The 19,708-nt window shown below is 45.0% G+C and overlaps 1 protein-coding gene across 2 annotated transcripts in view; it reads left to right on the top strand.

Annotated features, from left to right (window-relative positions):
- LOC140389288 (very long-chain specific acyl-CoA dehydrogenase, mitochondrial-like) overlaps window positions 1–19,708 on the top strand; it is a 105,737-nt gene that overhangs the window by 8,594 nt on the left and 77,435 nt on the right. Inside the window, exons 2-3 of one of the 2 annotated variants that reach the window (XM_072473467.1) lie at window positions 1,955–2,021; window positions 7,778–7,850. In XM_072473467.1, coding sequence (XP_072329568.1) covers window positions 1,955–2,021; window positions 7,778–7,850 — 140 coding nt within the window. Of the gene's footprint in view, window positions 1–1,951; window positions 2,022–7,777; window positions 7,851–19,708 lie in introns of both variants that reach the window. The other variant, XM_072473466.1, reaches the window with a different exon arrangement.

Here is a 19,708-nt window from a genome sequence, read left to right as displayed (position 1 = left end):
CAAACCCTTGGTTTGACCCTTGGAACAGTCCAAATTGCACTGGTAATGTTAATTTTTTGCTTTAAAGTTCAGGTGAGTACAGCTTTAAATATTGTGTTGTCAGATAGAAGGTGAGGATGACACAGCAAGTGGAAAACCGTGGCATGAAGTGGAAAGCAGATTTTGCAAAGATGTGGGAGATTCCGCTATCAAGTTTGTCCACCGTTGGGAAACTCGAGGCAAGAAAACCCTTGGAGCAGTTTGACACGCAGGCGTTCTCTTCAGCAAGGAAGGGGATGAGAATGATTGCCTATCCTGACATTGAAGGAGCTTTTTGACGTGATTCGAGGCAAGCCAAGCAGAGCTGTTTCCCATCTTTAGTCCAAACTTCCTGGAAAGGGGAGTTTTCCTGGCGTTCACCTGCAGTGACAGATGGCTGGACCGATCTAAGACAAGGCGGGGTATCTTCATCTGCGTGGTAAGCAGTGAACAGCCATCTTGGTGTGCATGGGAGTCTCTTAACACTCTGGTAAAATGCCAGCAGGATCACAGAATGGCCATTAATGGGCCAGTTAAGTGGCTTTATTGGCTGCCTGATATCATCAGTGGGATTCTGTACAATTGCCGTTTCCTTCTTTAAGAGTAACCCACACACAGTGGACTTCCATTGCAGTGCCTTCTGCAACCATTTTCCTAATCTCCGTGGCTCCCAGGCCGTCCCTAGAGGGCTGGCAAAATCCCAGCCTTTAACTCTGTTCAGCACTCCATTTCCTTGCCCTTGCCCCATATAACCCTTAATAACATAAATTTATTGATCTCAGATTTAAAATCAATAATTGTCCCAGCATCAACTGCCACTTCAGAAGAGAACTCCTAATTTCTATCACCCTTTGAATGAATATCCCTACTGTATCCCTACTTTGCTCCCGAAAGATCTAACTCTCATTTTTAGACTATGTTCCCTGTGCTAGACTTCCTAACCAGCAGAAATTATTTCCATCTACCCCATCACTTCCAATTAATTTCTGGAAAACACCCCTTAACTATCTCATTTCCAAGAAATACAACTTTAATTTGTGCAATCTCTCCTCTTACTTTAAATCTATGCTGCATACCTGCCAAGGACAATCCACACCCCTCTTAATGTGTGGTGCTCAGAATTGAACACAGTACTCCAGAGCTAACCAGGGCTTTGTATAGCTACAGCATGGCATCTACCACTCAAGTCCTCATGAATACAAACCAGCATTCCATTAGCCATTTGGGTTGATTTCTGGCCCTTGTCCATGACATTTTAATGACCTATGCCCCTGAACTGTTAAGGCTCGTAGGAACGTTTTACCATTTAGAAAGTGCTCTGATTGACCTTTTTTAGGTCCAAAATGGATAGCCTCACATTTGCCAACATTGAAATCCATTTGTCCCTGTTTTTCCCCTATTTACTTAATAGGGGAAAATTACCCATGGTAATTTTATGCTTTCGTCTACATTGCTTATAATGCTGCCTATCCTTGTGTCATCAACAAACTTTGATATATCGTTCTATTAACAAATACAGTGAATAGTTGAGGGCCCAACATCGGACATCACTAGCCATTTGCAGCAAATTAAAGTCTCTGATATTATGTTAATTCACTGTCCCCGTCACTCAACCAATTTAATAATAATAATAATAATCTTTATTGTCATAAGTAGGCTTACATTAACACTGCAATAAAGTCACTGTGATTTCCTAACCAGATCAATAACGTCACTTCAATTCCATGGATAAATCTAAAACAAATGAAGTTTACAAAACCAATTCAGTTATTGTCAAGGCTTGCTTTAACATCAGCTATCTTTATTGTTATATTTGGTATTAAATGTCAAGGTATGCCTGTTCAAATATAGAGCATATATTTTTCTGAGTTATGCGTTTGTGTAATACTGATGGTTTACTGAAATTCTTTACATGTTGCGTTCCTTTTTCCAGTAGTATTTTACCCGGAATTTTTACTCCAACTTTCCAGTTTAATGCCCATTATGCAAGTGAAATAAAAAAGGTGAGCCGAACTGTTGAAACTTTAAATATAATGTGCATTTTTATTTTATAAATAAAAACATAAGAAACATGAGTTGGCCTTTCGGCCCTTCGAGCTGGCTGCATCATTCAACATGATCATGGCGGATCTTCTACTTCATCGTCAGCGTCCTGCACCATCTCATATCCCTTAATTTCCACAATACTCAAAATCCTGTTGACTCTGTCTTTACTTTACCCAATGTCTGGGCATCCGGAACACATTTGGGGCAGCACAAGGTTTTTGAGTGAAGAAATATTTTGTTATCTCAGTTCTAAATGGCAGCCCCTTATTCTGAGACTGTGGCCCCATGGTCTAGATTCCCCAACCAGGGAAACATTTAAAAGAGGGTCCATAATTATGTAAACTTGTTTGGACTCCATCACCTTATCTGATGATTAAATTGTTCAGTTCCTTATTAACTCTGGATCCATCACCTGCACCTGTTGACCTATATGATCTTCGTGCTGCCAATTCACATTCCTCATCGTTATTAATAAATCCCTCTGGTCTCATCATAGCCAACCTCTGCAACAACTTGAGCATTATAATTTCCATTTCATGATTTTCATTCTCTGGCTCTTAACTCCTGTGCATTGCTCCTACTTGCTTTGGGTCACCCAATTCCACTATTGTGACAGAGGTTTTGGCATGTCAGCCACATTGACTGGTGTTTCCTCACAAAACCTTTCTACCTTGTGATATTTGGGTTGTATCACTCCCAACGATTGGTGTGTCATATCAAATAGCACATCTCTTCATCTTTTTGCAACTGACCTTACTCAACCTGCCCATGCTTGCGAAACTCAGAACATAGTGTCCAAAATTAGGTGTGTTCCGAAATTGGACAGCATGCATTGAACAATCCCGAGTGTGTTAGGAATTACACCAACGACCAATTTAAGATTATCAGTCGGGCTCGCAATGTGGATCACTTATGCTTGCTAGTAGATATATTATTCACACACAGGGCCTTGCCCTCTGTAAACAGAAAGAATAAGCATTGTGCCTTGATTAATTAAGCAAAATTAAACAAAAGCATGGGAGCCAATTATTCCCTGGTGCATTCTCCATGGCAATGCCTCGATCAATCAGAGTCTACTTGCCAACTAATCAGCACCCTTCTCTCATGCAGTATAAATTGTTGTTCCCTTTGAAATTTGGTATTCTTGCATCTGTGCTGATGAGTGCAAAATAAAAAGCTATGGCAGCATGTTTCCTTTTTTTAGCAATACTCAAGTTCTGTGTGACCAAATGACTGTTAAATGTAAGTTGTTGTTAAATGTCATTAATAACTTAGGAATTCAAATGGATTATATTATTCCAGTGAAAATGTCTGAACTATTACCTCTGTGTAACTCCTGTGTATGCTAGTGATATTAAAGAAACATATGCACATAGCAGTGTGTATTCTTTTTTAACAGCTATAATCCTTTGGCAAGCCTTTTTAAAATCCGGAATGATTCACCCATTTTCTTTATGGCAATGATGAGGAATGTAAAATGTTCCCTTTTTTGGAACAAGAGTCAGCATCAATTGGATACAGTACTGTATTGAACAATATGATTCAACTAATCATAATTGACTGCACCACTTGCATGTTTGCACAGGAATGTTTAATCAGCTATCCATATGGCCTTCTGAGTGAGATTGCCAATTTTTGTCAAATTAATAGTGAGCCATTTCTGGCAGAACGCTATGGTTCTATTCTATTTTATTCTATTCTGTACTTTGACAGTGACTAAATCTATTTTATTTGAGATCACCTCACTAGCAGAAGGAGCAGACATTCATAAGTTGGAGCTGGAATTGAATATTTTTTTTGGTACACAATGGGGAATGTTCCACGCCTTTGCACTATCTAGGTTACCTCCAAATTTCCCGATGACGGCACAGCTGCGATTGTGAGGTTGCCCTACAATGAGTCACCACAGGGCAGGTTTAGCTCAGTGGGCTAGACAGCTGGTTTGTGATGCAGAACAAGGACAGCAGCACGGGTTCAATTCCCGTACCAGCTGAGATTTCTGAATTCTCCCTCTGTGTACCCGAACAGGCGCCGGAATGTGGCGACTAGGGGATTTTCACAGTAACTTCATTGCACTGTTAATGTAAGCCTACTTGTGACAATAAAGATTATAAAAATAAATAAATGTGAGGTTGGATGGGGTGGAGTGCACCATGCTCACTCAGCAAGTCTCCCCAGAAATTTCTCATTATTGGAAGTTTTTTTATGTAACTTCTTTTTAATAACTTAGTGGCTCATTCGAATCAGATGTGTCTTGTCAAATGCAAGTAGTAGAAGTTTTTTACACTTAATCTTATTCCTGATTACATCACCACATCTGGAGTACAGTAGTCTGGAAAACTGGCAATCTTGGCCCCGTTTAGGGGGTGGTGGTGGCCGACGGCGTACTCATATTGTCACTGGACTAGCATTCCAGAGACCCAGGCTCATGCTCTGGGGACCTGGGGTTTAATCCCACCACAGCATATGGTGGAATTTGAATTCAATACAAATCTGGAATGACCACTAAACCATTGTCAAAAAACCCCATCTTTAGTCCCAGTGGGTTAGAATGGAGGAGAGTCTGTGCAGGGGGTTGGAGATGAGGGGTTGGCAACAGCTCCGTTCCCGATGGCCCGGGGATACATTCGGGGAGTCCGGTAGCGACATTGAAAATCTGGAGGCAGTTGCGCCAGCACTTTAGCTCAGGGCGGGGTCAAGGGAAATGCCGATTCGGGGGAATCATAGATTTGAGCCAGTGAAGTGGGATGGGAGGTTTCGGAGATGGAAGGAGAAGGGAGTTAGGGCACTAAAAGATTTGTTTCTGGGGGGCTGACTTGCGGGACTGGACGAGCTGGAGGTGAAATGTGGCTCGGGGCAGGGGGATATATTTAGGTATATGCAGGTCAGAGATTTCGCTAAGAAGGAGATACAGAGCTTTCCGGTGGCGCCGGCCTCCACACTGTTGGAGGAGGTGCTGACAACAGGGTGAATGGAGGAGGTGCTGACAACAGGGTGAATGAAGAAGGGGGTGGTGTCGGCGATTTGTGGGGGGATTCTGGGAGAAGAGAAGGCACCGCTGGAGGGGATTAAGACAAAGTGGGAGGAAGAGTTGGGAGAGAGCATGGAGGAGGGGTTGTGGCGTGAGGTGCTCTGGATGGTGAGTGCGCGAGGTTGGGGCTGATACAGCTGAAGGTGGTGTATCGGGCACACCTCACAAAGGCGAGGATAAGCCGACTCTTTGAATGGGTAGAAGATGTTTGTGAATGCTGAGGGGGAGAGGGCCGCAAATCACGTTCATATATTTTGGTCCTGTCCAAAGCTGGAGGCATATCGGAGGGAGGTCTTCAGGGTAATCTCAAAGGTAGTGTATATGAAACGTGAACCAGGTCCCCTGGAAGCCATATTCGGGGTATCGGCCGGGGTTGGAAGCAGATGTGGAGGCAGATGTTTTAGCCTTCGACTTGTTGATCGCCCGAAGACGGGTCCTGTTGGGGTGGAGATCAGTCACTCCACCCTGTGCCCTGGCGTGGAGGGGGATCTGTTGGCGTTCTTAACACTTGAGAAAGTGAAGTTTGAGTTGAGGGAAGGATGGAAGGGTTCTACAATTCATGGGCTTTGTTTATTATGCACTTTCAAGAATTGGATGACATCGGGGGCATTGGGGAGGCGCGTCGGCTGTGTATGTTGTTGGTGACTATGTTTGTGGTGATGGTGCATTCCTTTGATGTTTGTATTTAAAATGTTGAGTGTTGTTTGGGGGTTTGTGTTAGAAAGGGATTGTTGGCCAGCGGATTGACATTGTATTTGTTATCGTTGATTGTTTGTTGGTTGGTGTAAATTTGGATGAAATTGTGAAAAAGGAGGAGAATAAAAATATTTTAATAAAATAAAATAAAAACCCATCTTTAGAGAGAGAAATTTGCTGTCCATACCTGGTCTGGCCTAAGTGTGACTCCAGTGGTTGACTCTTAAAGTGCCCTCTGAAATGGTCTAGCAAACCTCTCAGTTGTATCAAGCCACTAAAAACAAGTCAATAAGGAATGAAACCACACAACCCACCCACCATCGACCTTGGCATTGTAAACAACAACAAAAACTTCAGCCCTGTCGATATCACATTCCTTCACTGTGGCTGGGTCAAAAGCCTGGAACTCCCTCCCTAACAGCATTGTGGGTGTACCTACTTCACTTGGATTGCAGTGGTTCAAGAAAGCAGTTTACTGTGGTGATATGCATCATTATAAATACAGAAGGGGTTAATGTAAATACACTACGACTAAGTAAGCACTAGAGGGAGTACCAGAGACATCATGACATGCAGATTTACAGCTTATGAATACATAGAATAGGACACGACCAATGGGCAGTCAAGACACCCAGAGGTGTCTTACAAAGGGGCATTACACAACCCATATAAAAGGACAGGGCACACATGCTCTGTCTCTTTCCACAGGCGACACTTAGAGAGTAGGACAGGGGCAGATCAGAAGCATCACACCCACCACGTGGCTTAGAGCAGACTGGTTAGTTAGATTGAGTTACTATAGCAAGATTAGCAGGAGAGTTGAACTCATAGAGAACTGTGCTAATGGTTCAATAAACCACATTGAACTTACTTCAAAGTTTGGAGTATCTTTTGGTCAAAGCTGCATCGCGTTGCAGCCTGTGTTATCCGAGAGTACATAACACAACTTACCACCACCTTCTCAATGGCAATTAGGGATGGGTAATAAATGGGCTTGAACAGTGATGCCCACCACATCCCATGAATGAGTAGAAAAAAAATCTTGTCGTAACCTTGGCCTCAATCTGGTCCTATCAGTAACCTTAGCCCCATCTAGTCATTGGTAACATTGGCTTCCACCTGGTTGTACTGATAACTTTTGTGTCCATCTATCATCTGTCCCCATATTCTCAATTTGAGAGAATTAGTTATGCAAGTCAGATATGGGACAAAGATGACACCTTGACCGAGTCGATGTGATTCCTGAAAATATAATTGACAGAATTAATCATTATCTTTTTATTATTATTCCTTTTGGTGTCTTATTCAGTTACATTTTCCTTTTGAAAGCACAATTTTATTTCTCTGAAAACTGGTGACAAATCGCAAAGTAAGTTTTGAGCTTATCAAGTGTTGGGAAGTGAAAGCTTATCATTTTGGACATTTGGAGAACCAGCCTCCCTGAACCCTTTGAGTAAAAATTGCACATGGATTCCAATTAAGGCCAAATTCAGAGTAATCCCTGTCTATGTGCTTGTTATAAAAAAGTGTGCTGAGACCGTTCAAACTCAATTCACATGGGACCCTTCCTTGCAGCCCATAAACAAATGACTTTCATCCATTAGTAACATTTTAAATGGTTTCCACCACTTTCCAAAGGTGGCAGTGTCTAATTTACTGCACCCTCCCTCAGAACTGATATGCATGAAGTGGCAAATTGTAACTATAATTCACAAATGATAATGCCATTAAAACTACTGGAATCCTATTGACATTATTCTAGATCTGAAAAGTAATAACGCAACATAGTATTAAATTTTCAGTTCCCAAGAAGTCATATTGGGTTTGAAATGTTAACTGTGGTACTCTGTCCACAGCTGCTGAATTTTTCCAGCACTTTATTTTAATTTTCTATTTACAGTACTGGAAAAACTCTTTTTAATTGCTATATAGCTCCTCCAAACTCTCGGAGTCTTGTTTGAATAATGTGATTATCTTCCTCTGTAGGAGTCAGTATCCTTTGGTGTAAACATTTTTCAGGGCAGAATCAGCACGGAACAAGTTTTTCCCTACCCATCAGGTGAGCAGTTTAGTGGGAAAGCAAGTATGTTAATGAATTCTCTTTTGATTATTTCTGAAATGTATAAGCTTATACAGATACCCAAGAGTCCCGGTGTAATGACTTAGACCAGGCCTTTGAGATTGGCCCATTGGAATATGAGTTCCCTGATTAGTGGACCAATCAGGAAACCTCTCATTTGTATATAACAGGGAGTGTCAGCTCCTCTGGTACTTGGTATAGACAGCAAGCTGAATTCACATGGTCGTGTTGCTGTTGGTTTTGTTAATAAAAGGGATTCTGGTGAAGGGACTTTTGCCTCCATGAACTTATTACACCCAGGCTTATACGTCTGCTCTGAAAACTGACAGTCACACTACTTTGAGATTGTGGGAGCTGAAGTATTTGTTTGCATTTGGAGCTTATTTAATAGTTATTAAAACTCCCATAGCATCTGCCCCATCACAGAATTCTACTTAAAGCTCCAACTAAGGCCTAACCCATCATTTGTAACAGTTTAGCATTACTTTCTTGCTCGCTTTTGCCTAACTGGCAAAGCTAAGTATGCAAATGCTTTCTTAACCACCATGTCAGTTTGTCTTGCCACCTTCAAAGATTTGTGAATAAGCAATTCCAGATCCCTCTGCTCCTCGCTCCTCTCAAAAATACAATCGTTTAGAATATGTCTCTCCTCCCGAGATGCATCACTTTGTGCATATCCAGATTAAGTTGTATCTATGATGTCCAGTCTGATTATGTTCTCCTGAACACTGCCACTATCCTGCTCACTATTTACTACATTGTCAAATTTTATATGATATTTTCAAACTTTTAAATTATTTTCCCTGTACCCTAGTTCAGGTCATTTATATTTGGCAAAAAAAGCAATGGTCAACATCAACCCTTGGGAGACCTGATACTGCTCTGCATTCAGAAAAGCATTCATTCATAATTTTTTGCCTCCGAACTCATAGCCTTTTACATATCCAAATTGGCACGTATTCCTGTATTATCAAGTGCTTCTTTTTTCTGACTAAGCCTGTTTTATCTTTTGGAAGGTTGCCAGGGCAAAATTTGGTTCCCTCCTAAAATGGGCGCAGAAATCATAATGCATGGTTACCCTGTGTCTACTCCTTCTGAAGTAAGCAGGATGCAAACTTTGTGTTACCTGCTAATTTAAATAGTGTAAGTGTGCAGCCCAGCGTGAAACATATGCTGAGAGGCAGCGTGTTTCAGCATTTCATTCAGGGTTCGCAGTGCTTCAAGTTACCCTGCACCACTTAAAGCCAGCCTGCACCTTGGCTGCTGAAGGTTCTGGGAGTGTCTGGAAAAGGCTTTGTGATTAGGAAGAGCACTGACTAATGGTGCACAAGGGCTGAGAGTGTACTCAAGGTTCTCTGGTGTAGCACTAAAGGTGGGCAGAAAAGATGTATTATCCAGAGTGCTAGGGGGACCCCCAGCTAAAATCTGAGAAGGCAGTGAGAACTATAGACATTGTGGTCAATGCAAGCACTATCGCCTACGAACCTGGATGCAATGCTACAAGATCAACCTGAATGACTAATGTCAATGTATTTGCCTTAAAATGCCAAACCTCAGACTATGCCCCACTCACCGCTCCCCCTTCTCTTTGCTACCAGCAATCACTATCAATCAGAATCCACATCCCATATGCATAACTTCACCTCATCCTCACACACTTAGCACTGTCGCAAGCTACCTACATCTCACAGTTTGCACACACTGCTATCTATTCAACTATGATAGGCCCCTGACCCAAACTTGTTGCACCACACTCACTGGCACAGTTCTTTCTCTTTTCCAGGACAAGGTGAAGGAGAGCCAAAGGCAGCAGCAGGTAACCAGCAGGGGACAGACACCACAGGCTGCATGTCCTGACCCCCATACAACTCCTCACCATTACGCGAGCAGCAGACTAACACCTGGAACGGGTGGGTTGTCTTATGAGGAGAGGTTGGACAGGCTAGGCTTGATCCGCTGGGGTTTAGAAGAGTAAGCAATTTAGTTGAAACATAGAGGATCCGAGGGGTCATGACAGAGTGAATGTGGAGAGGATGTTTCCTGTTGTGGGAGAATCTGGAATGAGGGGTCACTTTAAAAATCAGGGTTGCTCATCTGTAACGGAGATGAGGTTAATTTGTTTCACTCAGAGGGTCCTGAGTCTTTGGAACTCGCTTCCTGAAAAGGTGGTGGAAACAGAGTCGATGAATATTTTTAAGGCAGAAATGGATAGATTCCTGGTAAGCAAGGGGATGATAGGATATCGGAAGTAGATGGGGATGCAGATTTGAGGTTACTATCAGATCAGCCGTGATCTTATTAAATGGCAGAGCAGGCTCGAGGGGCTGAATGGCCTATTCCTGCTCCTTGTTCATATGGTCATATGTATCAGCTCAGATACTGGCTCTGCATATACTATAGAGGTGAGCACAGAGGAAGGATCTCTATGTGGTGAAACAGTGGGCACCACTGACCTACAGCCAGGGTGGAGTACAAGGACAGTACAGATGCTAATTCACTGGAGAGTGACGTTGCACACTAATTTTGTTGCAGAGGGCTCATATGGGTACTCTAGTGTGAACTGGAGTACAGACAAAGACTGAACAGTAGGCACATTGAAATGTTAGGTGCTTTGGCAGGCCCAACAAAATCTGCATTCAATGGCAAGAAGCATGGTGAAATGGGCACTAATCTGGCATAGGGATCTGTGGAAAGCTTGGAGCCTAACCTTTCCAGGGTGGAAATAATGGCCAATTCAGCCTTGGTTCAAACATGGACAAAAGAGCTGAATGACAGAGGTGAGGTGAGATGACTGGCCTTGACATCGAGGCAGCAATTGACCGAGTGTGGCATCAAGGAGCCCTAGCTATACTGGGATGGGAATCAGGGGGAAAACTCTCCGCTGGTTAGAAATATACCTGGTACAAAGGAAGGATGGTTGTGGTTGTTGGAGGTCAATCATCTCAGCTCCAGGACATCACTGTAGGAGTTCCTCAGGCCCAACCATCTTCAGCTGCTTCATCAATGACCTCCCATCATAAAGTCAGAAGTGGGATGTTTGCGGATGACTGCACAATGTTCAGCACTATTTGTGACTCCTCAGATAATGAAGCAGCCCATGCCCCATGTCCAAATGCAGCCGGGAGACAGAGAGGCTGGCCCACCGATCGGTCGGTCCCGATCGTGGGCCAGGCCATATCGGAGCCCCCCCCCCATCCCCAGACTGCCACCCAACACTTCAACGCTGAGGTCCTGCCGGCTGAGAGCAGGTGTGGACGGCGCCGGCGGGACTCGGCGTTTCCACGACTGCCGTTCGGCCCATCCCAGCCTGAGAATCGGCGGGCCGGTCGAGTAGAGCGGCCCACGTCCGGTGCCGCACCAACCACGCCCGTGCCAATGGCACTGATTCTCCGCTATGCGCCGGTCACGGGGATTCTCTGGCCCAGCCCCGGGCTGAGAGAATCCCGCCCACTGTTTTTACAATTCTATCTTCTACGTGAAGTCAGTAGCATCCGCATATCGCTGAACTAACTTCCTCAACTTCTGCCAGAGGGAACCGGACTCCAGGACACGTAACCTGTGTCCGCAGTGTCTCGCTATCTGTCCACTCAAAGGAAGAAAGTCAGTTGAAGGTGTTAACTTCCTCCCAGTCGTCTAAGATGCAACTGTTTTTTAGCTGAATTTCTCAGAATGCTTTTCCCACCAAAGGGAATAGGAGTTGGGTTCGTGGGATGTTTGAAACACAGGTGAGACAATTTAAGTTTTAAGTAATTAGATAAATTTAATGTTTTGAAAAAGCATGCAACTTGGTGGTTATACAAATTTTAAAAAATAAACTAAGAGTATCCAATTTTATTTTTCCAATTAAGGGGTAATTTAGCGTGGCCAATCCACCTAGCCGGCACATCTTTTTGGGTTGTGGGGGTGAGACCTACGTAGGCACGGGGAGAATGTGCAAACTCCACACGGACAGTGACTGGGATAGAACCTGGGACCTCGGCGCCGTTTTGGTCGTTGTACAAAGAGTATAAATCACAACTATAATAACTCCAAGAATTGGCTGTACTCAACCTATAAGAAACAGCAATTTATTCCAACTATAAGCAACTATATACAGAGTGCTTCAAAACAGTCTTTCCATACTCAGCTCTTGGGCACAACTGCTGGGACAAGTCCCAACACGTCCCAGCAAATTTTGAACTCTGATTGGCCTCATGGGTCACATGACCCTGCCCTCAGAGACCATGCCTTAAAGGGCACTTCAGCAATACTTGCATAATATCCCCAAAAGACAACTGATTCTTATTTTTATGAGAGAATCCCAAATGCAAACTCTTATTTGATGCAAATATTAGATTTTAAAAGAGAAGTTGGAGATCCGTCGAACATCAAAGTATATTACCTTGATCCCTGAGCGTGTGAGACTTATTCAGATGGATCTTACGTGGAGGTGACCGCTACCACACTCCCCTGATCATTCAAATTACGTGGAAATATTGATAATGAATTTTTGCTGTTGTATAATTAAAAGATGGTGTGGAAGAGGGTCATTCGCTAAATAATAGATCACCTCTACGCATTATCCCATATGAGGTGTGAAGACCCTCCGATTATAATTAGGTTGCCCATCCAATTCTTAAGAAATGTTGTTCTTCAAAGAACAACATTTATTCTTCAAAAACTGAGGTCGTATAACGGCTAAACTGTTGGTCTACGTATTTCATCCAGTAAGACTTGGGGCCTTGTGTTCCTTTTATTTGATTGTGGTTTCATTTATTCAAACAAGCATTGTACTTTAGTGTGAGAGCCATTGCAAGGAGAGTCTTGAACTGTCGATCGTAACATTTGAAAATATATAGATAGGGGCAGCACGGTGGTGCAGTGGTTAACACTGCAGTCTCACAGAGCTGAGGACCCGGGTTCGATCCCAGCTCTGGGTCAGGTGTGGGGTTTGCACATTCTCCCCGTGTTTGCGTGGGCTTCGCCCCCACATCCCAAAAGATGTGCAGGGTAGGTGTATTGGCCATGCTAAATTGCCCCTTAATTGGAAACAATGAATTGTGTACTCTAAATTTTAAAATATATATATAGAGAGAGAGAGAGTGGGAAAAGCCAGTGTTCTTTACAGCGGGTGTACATTATACTCTGGCAGCCTTGTGTCACAAATACAAGCTGCTGAGGAGGAGCTTTTTTTCAAAAGAGCTAAGGGCGCGATTCTACCGACCACCCCCCCCCCTCCCCATGCCGGGTGGGAGAATTGCCAGGGCGCAGCGCGAATCACGCCACGCTGCCCTGACCCCCGCACGCGATTTTCCCACCCCCCCCCCGAACCCAGTGCCGCGCGATATGCGCCGGGCCGCTCGGAGAACCGCCGCAAACGGCGAGCGGCGATTCTCCAGCCCGGATGGGCCGAGCGGCCGCTACGACACGACAGGTTCCCGCCGGCGCCATCCACCCCTGGTCGCTGCCGGCGGGACCTCTGCGGGAATGCTGGGGCGTGGCCTGTGGGGGGGGTGAGGGGGGTGACTTCACTGGGGGGGCCACCGATGGGGTCTGGCTCGCGAACGGGGCCCACCGATCGACGGGCTGGCCTCCCCCCCCCCCCCCCAGGCCTACCTCCTTCCGCGGACGGCGCCATATTGGTGAGGGGCCGTTGCGCGTTAGAAGTTCCCCGTGCCTGCGCAGGATGGCACGGCCCAACTGCACATGCGCAGGATTGGGCTGCCCCAACTGCGCATGCGCGGGTTGGTGTGGCGGTAAGGGCGCTGGAGCGGCATGAACCGCTCCAGTGCCGTGCTGGCCCCCTGTGGGGGCCAGAATAGGTTGTGCCCATGCCCTGTTCACGCTGTCGTGAAATGCGACGGCGTTCACGACGGCGCGGGCACTTAGTCTCCATTTTGGAGAATCGCGCCCCAAATGTCAGTACATATACCAATCAGAAATTCTTTATAGTTAAACAAACCAATTATCCATATATGATGCTGTCATTGAACTGCTGTCGGCACCATCCAGTTGTCTGCTCATTGCCTGTTGACGAACCACACCAGACTTGGGATAAGCTGGGCTTTTCATTTTTTTCACGTTGCTAAGATTAATTGTTTAAGGTTGAAATGATAAACAAGGAGCCAGGGATAGCCAAGAGGAAGAAGAAAAACTACTATTTCCACCAGGAATAGGAAAACGTAGGTCTTTTTATGAGTTTCAAAGACAAGAACATTTGTTTCATTGTCACCAGAGTGTGGCCGTCAGTAAAAGAGGTCATTTGGAACATCACAAGACAATGCATGCACAATTTCAAGAAAATTGCCCTTTAAACAGTGCGTTTCAGACAAAGCAAGTCGGGAAGGTAAAGGGACATTTCAAAGCTCAACAGTCACCCTTTGCGCAACCTGTGGCTAAAGTCCAGGCCAGCAAAGAGGCCTCTTTTTGCATTAGCCATCTGCTGGCAAAATATAAGGAACCATTTACCAATGCAGAAGTTTCATGGAGGCTATGACGGTTGCTACTGACACCTTGTTCAAAGACTTTAAAAACAAAGAAACTATGACAGCAATCAAGAATCTTGGTGCTTTAACAGTAGCCAGAAGGGTGGAATCGTCCGAGGACATGTCTCAGCAAATACACCAACACTTATCAGACTGTGAATGTTTCCCACTGCAGTTTGATGAATCGGTAGACATTTTGTTTTGATAAATTTAGAGTACCCAATTATATTTTTTCCCAGTTAAGGGGCAATTTAGCGTGACCAATCCACCTACCCTCCACATCTTTGGGTTGTGGGGATGAAACCCATGCAGACATGGGGAGAATGTGCAAACTCCATACGGACAGTGACCCAGGGGCGGGATTCAAACCAGAGTCCTCAGCGCCGTAGTCCCAGTGCTAACCACTGTGCCATGTGCCGCCCATGAATCAGGAGACATGACGGATATGGACCAGCTAATTGTTTTAGTTCACATGGCATTCTACAACAAAGTCAAAAGGTATGTGACTCAGAAAAACATTGCGATCAAGAAAATGGTTTCATTACAACCTACAAAATTGGGTGTCAATGCAGGCTTTGTTGCACTTTTCAGAAGTGATCCTGTATTCCCCTCCTTTGTCAATGACCACGGTGTTATCCACCAACAAGTGCTAGCAAGCAAGATTGTTGACTTTTCTCATGTGATGACAGTTGTCATCAAGACCGTCAACTCAATTTGTGCCAGAACTCCGCAACATCGCTTGCTCAAATCGTTACTCGATGAGCTTCATGCCATCTACAGTGAAACCAATCATTCATGCAGATGTGTGGTGGTTAAGTTGAGGAAAAGTTCTCCACAGATCTTTATATTTGCTCCCTGAAATTGTCACCTTTCTTAAATCAAGAAATGAGGTGTACAGCGAGCTGTCAGATAATACGGGGTTGCTAGACTTAGTGTTTCTTACATACAAGATTGAATAAGCTGAATCGTGAACTGTAAGGGAGGGACAGAAACATGTGACACATGATCAGTGCAGTGAATGCATTTAAGTTGAAACTGGGCTTGTGGTACTCCCAGTATCGACCCCCTCCTCTGACTTTTCACACCTCCTGGTTCTACCAGACTCCAATGGCTGCAGCCTCTCCCCCCACCACACTCCCGTTCACCAGCCAGCTTGAGCTCGTCAGTGTGGCGACTATTGCCCAGGCCTCACTCCCCTCCAATCCCCTTCCCCCTGCCCGGTCCCAGGAAAACAAAGAAATCCCGTTCAACACACAACCCCAGTGTAAACACACAAATCCAAAAAGCCATCATTGCAATAGAAAAATAAATCCCAACTCCTACCTTGTCCAAAGGCAACTTAATCTCATTTAACACATATAACAACATGAGATAAAGAAAATAGAGCTATATACCCTCCTTCACCCCCCTACCCTTAGTCCAAGACCAATCCTCCATCCCATTTCTCACTTCTGCCCCAGTCCTTTTGCCTTCACAAATGTCTCCGTCGTTTCCACCGCCTCAAAATAAAAGTCTTTGTAGTTGTAGGTCACCCTCAACCTAGCTGGGTATACTACGCCGAACCGCACCCTGCTGTTATACAGTGCTGTCTTCACTCGGCCGAAGGCCGCCCGCCTTCTCGCCAACTCCACAGTAAAGCCCTGATATATAAGTATACCAGCTCCAGCCCACTGCACTTCCCGCTTCTGCTTCGCCCAACTCAGGACCTTCTCCTTCACGCGGTACCTACGGAAATAAATAATCACTGCCCTTCGTGGTTCATTCGCCTTTGGTTTAGGCCTCCACGCCCAATCCACTTCATACCAGGAGGGATCTTCCCCCCTCCCCCAACAGCTCCGTCAAAATCTTGCCTGAGTACTCAGTTGGCCTCGGGCCCTCCACTCCTTCGGGCAGGCCTACGATCCTCAGATTTTGCCGCCTAGATCTGTTTTCCAGGTCCTCCGCTTTGACTCGCAGTCCCGTGTTGGCCTCCACCACCCTCTGCAGCTCCTCACCCATCGAGGTGAGTTGATCACTGTGTTGCAACAAGGCCTCCTCCACTCCCTTCGGTTTCTCACCCTGCCCCCGCACCTCAGCCGTTGTCCTCGACACCTCCGCCTTCACCGGGGCAATCGCTTCCTCCACCAGCACCTTCAATGCCGCCATCACCTCCTTCCTCATCACCTCCATGTGCTTTGCAAACAATTTTTCAAATTGCAAAGCCATCACCTCGATCATCTTTTCTGCCGTGAACAGTACGGCCCCATCCAGCGACCCAACCTCCGCCACCCTTCTAGTTGCCGAGCCGACCCTTCCACTCAACGGCGAACCTTCACTCACCCCCTTCTTCACGGCAGCTTTCCCTTGGGTTTTGGACATCCTCCTTCCTTATGTCTTCCTGTACTTATTTAATGAAAAATTGCCCCTGGGAGTGGGCATTAAATTCTAAAAACTCAAGCCTCGGGCAGGAGCCATCCAACGTGCGACCTCCTCCTACATGCTGCCACCAGAAGGCCCGTGGTCTTCTCAGTTAACAAACAAAATTACTGAGCACTTTCCAAATCTGGAGAAAATCCAACAACTGGTCAAACAGACATGGTTCCATCCAAACGATTGAGTGACCACCTGAGCAAATTGGAATAGGAATTCAACAGCCCATTTCAGGAGTTCGACAAGATGGAACAAATCACTGTTTTTCTCAAATCCTTTTCATTGCGTGGACATTGGAGAACTGACAGCACAATTTCAGCAGGTGTTTAAACAAAGCAGTGGACTTGACATGGAAATCATCACCATGTTAAATGACAGCGCTGAAAGATAGGTCAAGTGACAAAGACTTTTGGGGACTTGTAGACAGAGAGAAGTGCCCTATTCTGACATCCTGCGCATGAAAGGTGAAGGTCTACTTTGGTTCCGCATACCTCTGTGAGATGGCTTTTTCCCAGATGAAAATCACCAAGTCCAAGAATCACACTCGTCTCATAGATGCCCACCTGTATTAGACTGGTCATCTCAAACTGCCACCCAGACTTCGACTTCCAGCCCTTGACCTCCTGTTAAAAACCGTTCTTCACTACCTCCTCATAACCCTGAGATCAGCTTGCCCTGACCTACGTCACCTCTGCTTATTCTCCCTGTCATGTTGCAGACCAAGTGGCATATGACCTATTGCACCCATGTCTGACAGCAAGTGGTCTCCGGAGAACTCATGAAGTCAAGACCAATTCCTTCAACCAGTACCGCACCATTCCCTGGAGATTCCAGCAACATCAACTGATGTCCCTCAGTACCAGCTAGTAGAAATTAATCAGCAACTAATCTGAAAGTAGTTGATCTGTTTAGATAGCTTTGGTTGGGATGTCCCTTTCCGGTAAACATCAAATGTTGCAACCTGAATGTTGCCAGGATCTGTCTACTCTGCACACTTTCGACGCATGCTTCCTTTGCCTGTGCTAGTACCTTAACCAAAACAGTATCTGGGCAGCCAGTAGTAATTGCATGTACAATGACACCCAATTTGGATCCAAAACAGCATTTACAATGCCAAAAGTAATATCCAACTGAACTTTGTAGCATTTTATATATATATCTTTGTACTGCAGTACATCCATTAACCCTCAGTTAGTTTGGCTGGAATTCTCCAGCCGTTCTATGATGGCGCGTTCTCTGGCCAGAGCAGAAGGGCACCCCCACCCATCAGTTTCACACCAGTGTGGGGTGGCTCCAATGAGAATCCCCATTGACAGCGGCGGGAGCAGAGAATCTAGCCGCCAGCGAATGGTGTGTCAAATTCTCCGCCCCCTAAGGCAGCGATAATGGGGTGGACTTGCAACAGAGTATCCTGGCCTTTATCAAAGAACTCGAAGGTTAGTTAGACTCAACTTGCCTTTAGCAAATCCATGTTGACTGTCCTGTATCAACCCTTGCTTCTCCAAGGGAAAATTAATTTTATCCTTGACAGAGATCACCAATTGATTTCCCACCACTGACATTAGACTGATGTTGGACCCTTTATTTTGTTTCCACGGTTTTTGTTCCTTTTCCAGTGTCCTCTTGTTTTCCACTCTTAGTCCTTCTTTTGGAAGGCCGATAAGATATCATCTTTTATATGAGCGGGCAAAACTCGGAGGATTCATAGGGTAGTTCTTCAGAGAGACAGGCAGGTGGGGGGACTGGCTTTGCCTAACTTGCTATTTTCTTATTGGGCAGCTAACGCTGAGAAGGTGTTGTGTTATGTAATTTGGAATAACACTTGATGCAGTTTGGAGTAAAAGATGCTCCAGACTTTGAAGTGAGTTCAATGTGTTTTATTGAACTATTAGCACAGTTCTCAATGAGTTCGACTCTCTGCTAATCTAAATGTAGTAACTCAGTCTAACTGAACCAGTCTTGCTCTAAGCCACGTGCTGGGGTGTGATGCTGAGGATACACCCTGTCTCACTCTGTTGATGTTGGCCTGTGGAAAGAGGTGGGGTGTGAGTGCCTCATCCCTTTTATAGTGAGATACCACCCCTGAGTGTCGTGACTGCTCATTGGTCGTGTCCTATTCTACGTGTTCATTAGCTGCATGTTTGCATATCATAACAGATGTTAGGTTGGTGTAGTGACCCGGGGTCCACTAGGGTGCAGATAGAGTTGGGGTCATGCAGGGGATCTGGCTTGGGGGCACTGGTGATGGCTTTGCTCCCAATCTTGCCGACAAAATAGTCTTCAGGTCCAGTGGTTGTTTCCACTCTAAAAATAGGGAGACAATCTAGACAACATTTTAAACTTGGGTCAGTGTCGAAGTTGGCCCCCACCTGTGCTAACCATCTGTTCGAGCAGGCAAGATTGGATGCCTCGTTTGGGGTGTGTAGAGGCAGGGGGCTGGAGAGATTGGGAGACCTGTTTCTGGAGCGACGGTTTGCCAGTCTAGAGGAATTGATGGTGAAGTAATTTATTTAAAGGAACTGATCACCGTCAGTTGTTGGGGAGGGGGTTGTGTTAATGTTACTTTTAATGTCTTTTTTCTGTAAATTGTATCTGGTTTGTATAGATTTGTTTATTTTGTAATTTATAAAATGAAAAACTCAAATAAAAGCATTTTTAAAAAAGACTATCAATGGTAGTCAGGCAGGCAGGAAACTATTCTTATCTGCATGTTTTGCTGTGCAGAGAAAGAATCGATTGTTGCAGATTTCACAATACCATCACATTGCACAATAGACATTTCAAGTGGAAAGTTTCCTCCAGAAAGCTCTTACTGTAAAGCCGTTTCATGTGTCTTGCAAGAGATATGTGACTTGCCAAGTCTGCTCCTGCAAGCAGCTTTCTTCTCACTCTATTTAAAGGTATTTTGTTTGCAAAAAGCATAGGCAGCAAATGCATTGCCATTCACACCTTGACGTTTGAACT

This window comes from Scyliorhinus torazame, chromosome 14, assembly GCF_047496885.1.
Source record: "Scyliorhinus torazame isolate Kashiwa2021f chromosome 14, sScyTor2.1, whole genome shotgun sequence".
Classification (NCBI taxonomy): Eukaryota; Metazoa; Chordata; class Chondrichthyes; order Carcharhiniformes; family Scyliorhinidae; genus Scyliorhinus; species Scyliorhinus torazame.
The sequence above is the reverse complement of the archived record's forward strand: the minus strand, read 5'-3'. Positions and strand labels throughout refer to the sequence as shown.